General features: G+C 35.9%; 1 protein-coding gene across 1 annotated transcript in view; it reads right to left on the bottom strand.

Moving 5' to 3' along the window:
• Window positions 1-5,011: 5,011 nt before the first annotated feature.
• Window positions 5,012-10,289, bottom strand: part of LOC108976914 (sex peptide receptor-like) — a 25,446-nt gene continuing 20,168 nt past the window's right edge. Inside the window, exon 3 of the mRNA XM_018946339.1 lies at window positions 5,012-5,399. Within this exon, the coding sequence (XP_018801884.1) occupies window positions 5,152-5,399 (248 nt within the window). The 3' untranslated portion in view covers window positions 5,012-5,151. The remainder of the gene's footprint in view (window positions 5,400-10,289) is intronic.

The following is a 10,289-nucleotide window of genomic DNA, read 5'->3' on the forward strand; positions in this document are numbered from 1 at the left end:
TCGGGATCCGGAAATATTTCAGTACGTCTGATTATTGCCACTTGTTCACAAATAAAGAATATTAGATAAGTACAAAATATTTAGTACATTAATTTAAATTTCGGGATCCGGAAAAAATTCGAGAGTCCAGAAAAATTTAGTGAGCACTTATTCTATAAAATTTAATGAATTCGTAAAAAAATTAAAAATTAAAATTTTTAGGTTTTAAACCGCTCCGAAATCGGGATCATTAAAATAAATTTCGGGATCCCGAAAAATTATTGCACTTACTGAAAATGTTCAGTATGAAATATTTGGGAAAGTAAGTTCAAAAATCCAGTTTTTCATTTTTGATTGGCTGTGAAACCTATTTCATTATTACCGATACGGTTTATTATAACTTACTTACATATATACTTTTCTTGGAAAATTGTATTAAATGAAAATTAAATTTTTAAATTGCTGTGAAATCGGAATCATTAAATTTAAACTCGGGATCCCGAAAATATGTCGGTATTATTTTTAATACCACAAAATTTTCTTATAAAAATAAATAAAGGAAATTTCAGATTTGAAAAGCAATATTGGTTTTTCTTAATTTTCGAAATACTGAATAGTTTTGGGTGAGACTGAATTAGCACTTTTCATCAAGCAAGAAAAATGGGCTACCATGCAATTGGAATAAATAATTTAAACTTAAATTTGAAAAAGTTTTAAGTCTGCCCAAAATTGCATGACCAAATCATACTGAAGCTCTCCTAAACTTAGCGCATAATATAAAACTATGAGCAAAAAATAGCAAGGCTCTGTTCATCATTTAAAAGTATTTTCGATTTAATCTTCAAAATGTATGTCGTCGTAAAAAAAAAAAATATTTCAACGAATTGGTTTTCGCGCTCAATTTAAATTTAAAAGTCTTACTATTTTTTGGCCACAGCAGTATTATACTTATTTCCCACGCCCTTTGACAATCTCGTATATTTTCTAAGTTTTATTCAATATGCATAATTGTCCACATCCAAGAATTTATAACTGTTTGAAATAAGTTTTTCAACTAAATTTGGCTTCCAGAACTCTCAGAGTTCGTAGAAGTTTTATTATTTGCATTTTTTGCAATCTGCAACCTGGTAGTCTCACTGTTGGAAAATTAAACTTGGAAAATCGCTAAGAAACCCTAAAAGAGTAATTTGTATTAGTAAAATATTTTTATACTCTCGTTGAATTTAAGTTTTGACTTATTAAAGCGAAGCAAGTTATATATTTTACATATATAATATTTACACAAATATTAGCATTCTTATTTATAATTCATCAGTTTTAAATTTTTGCGTACATATTTGCCTTAACAATAAACCACTCTATTCATATAACCTTATATAAGAAATTCTACAGCCAAATTTTTATATTCTCTGAAACCTATCTGACTTAGATGCTAACAATATAAGCTAAATGAAAAGTTATACTTAATTGCTATAATTTAACTAAAATTTATATTTTGATTTTTTAATAGCAAAAATAGAGGCATATGAGATGGTGCTTGGGCGAATTAGTTTAGTTTTGTTGCTTTCAATTTCGCTACCCGCGATTGAGTCTGATGTACGATATTCTGCAATCGGAAGCGCTGAAAGTCTGACAGCACAATAGGAGGAGTCAATCAGTGTCATTTGGTTTGTGGATAAATCAAATTCTAACCATTTATATGTGCTCATGACTATAAATAGTAAAAAGAAAACTGTTGAATTTGAAAAAGGTGGAAGATAGAAGTCAGATGCGGACGAGGCGTAAACAATAAAATGTCCTCTTGAATTGTTCCATAGAGTATCAGTTAAGATGACTCAAAGTGGAAAGAATGCGAACAAAATCTTCAATGTCAGCATGCTTCTAATATAATGAACCAAGAAGTCAGTGTTAAAAACAAAGCAAGAAGAACTAAATTCGATTAACTACGACACGATTTAGTTAAATTAAGCATTGATGCTAAGTTTATGATCTCGAAGAGATATTTTTTAAAATACAAAAATATTCCTTGCTGTATAGTATCAAATATTTAAAGTACTACTTTTAAATTTATTCAAGTAACCTGAAACCCGAATTTATTATTGAAAAATGTGTATAAGTTGAAARCTTACTATTTGAATAGTTGACGATTTCCGACCACAAATCGAATATTATAATAATGCTCTAATCCTGTTAGTTSATTAGTCGAATACCAAGCGTTCTAGTTTAAAGTTTTATGATTACAATCTGGTATTAGCTGAATGTTGGGTCTTGAAAATCAAGCGAAGTCGCTAACGAAGTTTGTAGGGCTGAATCTTGGATATCACCAATCTACTGTACGAAGCATTATAGAAAGTAGCGCAATATTCAATTCCCAGTTTTGCGTCCTTGCCACGCACCCTCGAAACGTGCGTAACCCTTATATAATATGTCATAAGATGTGCAGCCAACTCGTGTGGAACCATGGATAACGGCTAAAAGAGAAGAAGCTGCAGCAGAGTCACATCGAAATATTCGGTTTAAGGTTTCACTGGAGTCTAATTTCAGTGTTTTTTTTTTTTTACCAGAGGTGCGGCTCACTTAGTGAGGTTGTGCGCTGAGGTTAGGACCCTCTACGTAGAAATCACCACCAATTACAAGGAAAACACAGCCTCGGATGAAAGACCCCACTTTTGATGATAACAAACTTAATAAGGACTATGATTTAAGGACATGCACCTGGAACGTCCGGCTCCTAAATTGAGAAGGGGAAGAGGCCCAGATTTGGCAAATAAGTCATCTTTGGAACAACAGTCGGAAAATTCAGCTTCCATGGCAAACCCTCTCCAAATAGGTTGAAGCTAATCGAATAGGCAAGGGCCCCAACTATAGTTGTCTGTAGTACTAGATTCCAGTCAAGCAAATTCATAAAGTTATTTGGCTGTCTACGGATAGAAAAGTTCGTAATCAGATTTATCATGTTGTGATAGTGTGGAAAGTCCTCTCTCGACGAACAAAGACAAAACTTTACAACTCACTCATCAAGCCCGTCCTTCTATATGGTGCGGAAGCATGGGCAATAACATAATCTGACGACTCGGTTTTACGGATGTGCAAGGGAAAACTTCTATGGCATATTTGTGGTCCTTTAAGGAATACCGCAGTCCATGGAACGATATGCTGGACGACATTGACATAATTCAGCGAATTGAGAAGAGACCACTTCAGCTTTGAAAGGGAAGACCTCCACTCTGTTGGAGGGTTCTGGTGGGGAAGGACTTGACATGATATCACGAATTGCCGCCGAAAAGGAGAATCAACTGATCGCTGTTGCTAAGGAATTATCCTGTCACCGGATATGACGTCGCAATAGAGTTTAAATATTTTGTTTCAAACACTTTCAGGATATCTTTGCCAATAGTGTTAATAACAATAAGAAATGTTAATAAAATAATTTATATTAGAAAAAAGTTTTTATTAAACTCATGTAATCCTTCAACTCGACTATAACCGATATAATAGAAAAGAAGATAGAGGAAAGAAARAAAAAACAGTATGCGTGGAAGTTAAAAAGGTTTCTTTGAATTCGGGGAAGACCAAAAGATTGAAAAAGAACAACAAGGAAATGGTAAAATGGTAATTTGAATTTTTCACAAATATTTGGAGATTATGAAAAAATAATTTTTTCATTACGTACATCATTGCGATGTAATTTTTTTCTGTAGGACTTTTTTTTCCGGAAATCGAGATAAAACATTTTTTATTTTCAAAAATTCAATTCCTCTTTCCGCCCTCAGATCGTCTTTAAAGTCTGTTCATTTTCGACTTCTCTTCCTTCCTCTATTTTGCTTCTTTCTAAAATTAATACAGACACAGACAATATATTTGCTCCCGTCCTCCATTTCATGTGGCCCCCGAAAGTATTTGTTTGCTAATTTATCCAAATCCCAAACAAATTTAATGCGTCAAGTTCAAAAGATAGCACCATTTTATTCCTGTGCTTTCATTTTTGTTTTTGTACGTACTTAAAATACATTTTTTGGTACATTAGTTCTATGCTTAAGATTATTAAAGAAACACTCATAACAACTGCTCTAACGCGATACCAATTAAGCTACAAAACTTACTCTCGAAAGCGTTTACTAGAAACAGGTCTTAATACTAAATTATTGAGCTAACAATGAAGTATAAGAATTCTTAATAAAAAACGTTTGTATTAGCACTTTTGTATATATCTTATATAGCTACTTACTATGTATGCATGTATTGGTAAGCAATGTAAACTACTTAAATTACGGAACTAACTTAAATTTGCGCGCTTAAAATGTGTTTGCTTTACCACCACACACCGACGAATATAAACACTTACACACACTTGCACTTACGTGCCTGAATGCCTGCGGAGCACTACAACAGCCTTGAGGTATGCAACGAACAGCGAATCTATCACCAGCTGCTGGTAACTGCACCAAGCGCCAAGCCTATTTACAAAAGCGCCTCATCGCCGCCGATGTGTACGCCTTCGCCATCACAGTTGTACGATGAACCGCTGCTGCTGCGGCCGCAAAGGCTGCCACTGCCACTCTTGYAATCGCTAACAACAGCGGCTGTGGTCTGCCTGTGCTGCTTCACATTGAGGTTGTCGCTCAGCTGTGGCTCTTGTTGTTGTATTTGATGGTCAATCGAGGCACCAACCACCACTGCAACAACAATAGCCTGCGGCTGTTGTGTCTGTGACTGTGACTGCCGTCGATCGCCACGTGCTTTCGTGCGTTGTTGCGCATACTGTTGTTGCTGCTGCTGCTGCTGTTGTGGTTGTTGTGCTGGCGTGTGGCTTTGTTTGAGATTGCATAGAATGCAGCGCAGCATACTGTACCGACGATTGCTGCTACGCCAACCGCTGGTGCTCTGCCGCCGCCGCTCTTCCTGCTGCTGTTGCTGTTGCTGCTCTTGAAWCACGCAGTGCGCGCCTCTCGTGCCATCCGCACTGCTACTACTACTACTACTGCAATTATTGTTGTTGTGTCGAGCAGCAGCGCTGCCATTGCCACTCGCCCAGCGCTCGGCATGCTTGTTTACCACGTTGCCTATTAGCGCGCCACCCCAGCCGCAGAGGCCGCTGCGCGCTGCCACGACGCTCGTYTCCTCATCGCCGTATGACGGTGTGGCGCGACAGCAACGCATATGGCTTCGATGCTACACGTTCGTTACCTGCGTGGTCAGGCACTGCTGTTCGACGGCGTGCGATTTGCTGGCCAATTCGCCGCGCAGTCGGCCGTTGGTGCCGGCGGCGCCATCGTCGTCTTGTGCCACGGGCAGCCACTTGTCGAGGAACTTCGGCCGGAAGAGCTTGGTAAATGTGGTGCGGAATTGACGGCTCATCGAGCAGTAGAGTATGAAATTGATGCTGGAATTCAGTAGCGCCAGTATGTCCATGATGTCACCTGTTCGTAGGTGGCGAACATTGAAATGGAAATGGAAGAGAAAAGAAAAGCACAGTGAGTAAACTGTGTAAAGTGATTATGTGTGATTAAGTCTTTAATGCTAGTGAATATGCTGCCSAGAGGCAGCTTATATGCTTAAATGTAATGTAACCACAGCACTGCCAGCGGCATGCTTTAATGGTTTGTGTCGCAGGAAGTAAAGTGCTAAGTGAGGGTAGCAAAGCTGCCAACTTCGGCACAACACTTCAGCTGCTTTGTTATCTTTAAGTTTAAAAAGACTTTAAAAGCGTAGGAGATTATGCAGTTTCAGAAAGAAAGACAATGTTTTCGTTAACAGGCTTATGACCCTACTTATCATATATTAACGTACGCCTTTTCMATTCCCTGTTAACTTTAAATATTGTTTAAATATTGCATTAGTCAGGAGGACTTGGGTATAAATCGTTATAATCTTGTCAGCCGACTGATGCGTTTTCTTAGCTTGATAAATTATTCTGTGTTGATTGCCTATTGGACTTCGGAGTGAAATGATGGAGGCATGTTTCATTCATCATTACATAGCGATGCAAAGCTCGAGCTTATTATATTTGAACATTACCTTCTCATAATTAAAAAATCGTGAATGAGACGATATATTGTCTGAACCTAGCATACCATCCAATTATCAATCCAAGTGTTTGTTTTGACTGCATTTTTTTCTTTCAACGATCAATATTTCATCAACACGCGTAGTTATTTTCTTCCATTTTTTATATTAAAAAAAGTTGCTTCACTCGATATGATATACATAATTCACAAACTGATGATCGGACAGCTGCCAAATTTATACCTACGCCGTTTGAAAGTTAGGGCAATGTAAAAATTATATGGATTTAATTGTAGTTCTACCATCTATGTTCAGGCCGCAGATGCTAAGCTCCCGCTGTCGGTCAATAGATGACGCCAGTAGTTAGTGGTGATTGATTTCAATAACACCAAAGCGTGGTAAACTTAACCTAAACATACTATATAAAAATGAAACTACGTTTTCAAATTAATGACTTAAGTTTAAGTGCCATAGCTTGATTCAACGTTGGGAGTTTCCGCAAAGTCATTTCAAAGCGACTATATGAACTAAAAATGATTCACCAAAAAGGAAATTGGGTTCCTTATGGCCTCAATACCAGTAGATGTAGGAAAAAGGGATTCTCCTTCTTGACAGTGCTCGTCCTTACGTTGCCAAACATAGCTGAAAACGCTTAAATGGGAAGTCCTACCCCACTCGCTATGTTCCGTGCGATGGCAGTTGGTTTYAATAAAAAAGAAAACACCGAGAATTTAATGAAAATTTATGAGAAATGTTGCTCAACTATTAATTCAAGGGCAATGACAGCTAAGTTAATTAAACAAAATGTAAAATGTCTTAATTTGAGTCACTAAAACTGAAATAAAATATATTCCAAATAAAACATGCATACCAATAAATATTTCTCACTCTGTAATTTGTAAATTGCAAAGATTTAATAAATGACCATTTAAAGCTATCAAAATTCTAATTCGATTTATACAAAGAAAATTTTWATACCCAGCACTTAAGCAGTTACATATTACACAAACACTTTCATAACATTAATAATAAACAGCTTTGCGGATAATCCGATCATTTACAAGTGGCATCCTTTAACATACATTGTCCAACAAATTTAATTCATAAAACTGAAATTGAGTCAWCTTCAAAACTCTTCAACGCATAAATGAAATTTTATTAAGACTTTAAGTGCAAAGAGCATTTCTTTATAAATGCATGAGTATGTGTGAGTTTTTCTAACCAAGCATTGCTTTAGAAATGTGCAAATACTTGTGCATAAGCCATGCGCCCAAATGTATGCAACGCAACAGCATGCATATGTCTGTAGATAACGCCAGCGCAATCGTCTGGCTGTCGTCTGGCGCTGACGCGCTCCAGCTGTGGTGGCCCACGGCATGCAGCAGCAGCAACAGCAACGCACCGCCAGTGGTCAACTTAATTAAACAACAATTGCTGCTCGGCTGGTTGCTCATACGCCATGAGTGGTCATTATAGAGTCATWGATTGCAAATTCAAGCGCGTCTGCTTGAATTCCAACTTATGCATGTTTAATAGCWTGTGAACGCACGCGCTAAACATATTTGCACGATGTTCTACATAAATATCAGCCGATATAGCAACACATATATGTATGGCATTTGTATGTATATATTTCATAGAGAATTTCTGTTATCAATGTAAATAATATTTATATATTAATAACATATATCTGCATAATAACACTCCCACTAGACCATATGCTACAAGCACGCATTCACAAAACACACTTAAGTATAATCCACCAACAAATATTAATTTATGCTTGGCAATGCCGCCTAACCACTTGTGTACTTTGGCAAACATAAAATATGTGATTTGCCGAAAATGAGCAGCCGTGTCTGTTGGCCGCATACAAAGTTGATTACTTTGGTATTTATTGGATTAAAATGGTTGTCTAGCGAGTCAACAAGGTTAGTTGCTAACCCACCCAAACAACAAGCGATCTCTGCCAAGTATGTATATGTATGTAAATTGTCTGATACGTAGCCACATGCATGAGTATTAACGGCGCAAATTGAGGGAATTAATTTATGTAAGCACAGAGAGATTTATACATAAATTGAAAGTAWTTTAATAAACTCGCAGGCTTGTGTAAGTAAAAATTAATTTTAATACATGGAAAGGACTTACTTCATATCGCCAGTGCGGTTAAGTGACGAGAAGTGGCTTAAAAGCTGTTTAACGACAMAGTTATATGCAAATATGAGGTAGTCGAAAAAGTCTTTTCGTATTTCAAATCAAACTTCACCTTATTTTTTATATTTATACTAATAAATATATAAACAAATATGTACATTTTGAAAAAAATTTGCCATTTTTTCGCTAGAGACATTATTCAATCAACGTAAAACTTTCACAAATGTAAATCGAAAATCCGAAATGTTCAGAACGGAGGCAAGCGAACCATTGTCATGTCGTGTGGCACGAACTGATACAGCTTCGTCTCCATAAACTTCACAAATTTCATTGGCGGCTTGCTTGTCATACTTCTCTTTTTATAAAAGAATTTCGAAAAAAAGCGCATTTTTTCATTATTTTCACTMATTTTTGAACGGCAGCAACTTTTTTTCAACTTCCCCGAATTTAATTTTTTTTAGTCAAATGAAGCTTGAAATCTCCCCTTTCAAACTCTTTACGGTATGGCACAATGTAATCGGTAGCACTGGAGATATAAGACTACAACGATATCTATTRACAAAATACGAAAAGTTCTTTTCGRCTATCCAATACATTTCCTTTGATTAGTTATAATTTCTACAAAAGTTTTATATATTTTCGTATGTAAAATTCATAGAAAATAAAAGCAATAAGTTCTGCTGTAAGAATTAGAGGGTTAGATGGTTTAAACCGGAAGAGTTTCAACCATAGACATAGCCGTATTATGAACCAGCCATAAATAAGTAAATTGACCCTACGTGGGGACGGTATATGGAAGATCCAGATTTTTCTCTCTCTCTCTCTCTCTCTCTCTCTTGCTGTTCATCTGCCAAACTCATCTAGCATCTTCCACACGGAATACTAGGCATAAAGAATGCTTGTATAGTTCTACTCAATTCAGCTAGCTACCACAAACTCAGAAAACCAACCGGCTGTGCAAGCCTCAACAAAAATTAGTCAAGCGTAGTCAAAGATTAATTAAAGAAAAATCAAATCAAAAAAAAAAAAAAAAAAAAAAAAAAAGGAGGAGGAAAAAGTTCTTAAGCGCACTGGCAGGTCAACTATTTGCAGTCATAATTTTGGTTTTCGCCCATTGGAACAACTTCAACTTATTTTTGGCAACTAGAAGCTTCTCTGGACGAATTCGCGGCAGAAATAATACCGTGATCGTTGGAAATCATCCTGAGGCAGCACAATAAACAGTTAGTTAAGGATAGATGGAAATCTCTGCCTAAACGCAGTATAGTAAAGCAAATGAGAATCTTAAAAAAACCTTTTCCCCGAAAACGTCAATGGACGACAACGATTGCAGGCACCCGTTTTGTACGACAGAAATGAAAATCATTTTAATTAATTATGTTTCGCTCCGACATGTTTTTTTTTTTTTTTTTTGTAACTAACCTACCCAACATTTTCTTTGTCATAGGTAGATGATTTCAGTACAATATGTTTACATTAAAGAAATATATGTAGGTGCGTGGTGCTTCAACTAGATTTGGTGAAGTTCTATTAAYGCAAAATTGTTGCCTACATTTTGGACATTTTACATAAAAGGCAATTTTGAATGTATTTATTTAATTATCAGCAAAAATATTTATGTTTGTATTACATTTTTAGTTTCATTTTTTATTATGATTTTATAAATGAAATATATATAAATAAAGTATGAAATTTATTCAAAATCCTTAGGATAAACAATTAGAAAGGTTTATTGGTGTTGCTTAAAGAGAATGAGGATTGCACCTCGACCTAGGGTCTATTGTGCCCTGCTTAAATGCTTACAGTGAAGCGACTGTTAAGATTTAAAATGATTTCGTTGGATATTTTTAAACCGAAAATTTRTCTAATTTTATTTATCTCATCGCTAGTTTACCACAGTAAAATTATTGTATATTCAAGCAAATGCCTAAATGTAGGCTGCGTTCCTCAGCTTGCTTTGGTGAGGTTCTACTAGCATAAAGTGAGGAAGTTCCGCAAACCAATTTTCAATTTCCMAGACAAATCTCTTTTACGGTTATCTTTCAAATCTCTTTTACAGTTATTTATAATAAAAATATTCTTGGATTCCGATTTCACAAAACTATTGAACCTCAGAAAAAAAAAATGTATAATGTACTCGAAATTAC

This window comes from Bactrocera latifrons, unplaced genomic scaffold (genome assembly GCF_001853355.1).
Source record: "Bactrocera latifrons isolate USDA-ARS-PBARC rearing strain unplaced genomic scaffold, ASM185335v1 scaffold_81, whole genome shotgun sequence".
Lineage (NCBI taxonomy): Eukaryota > Metazoa > Arthropoda > Insecta > Diptera > Tephritidae > Bactrocera > Bactrocera latifrons.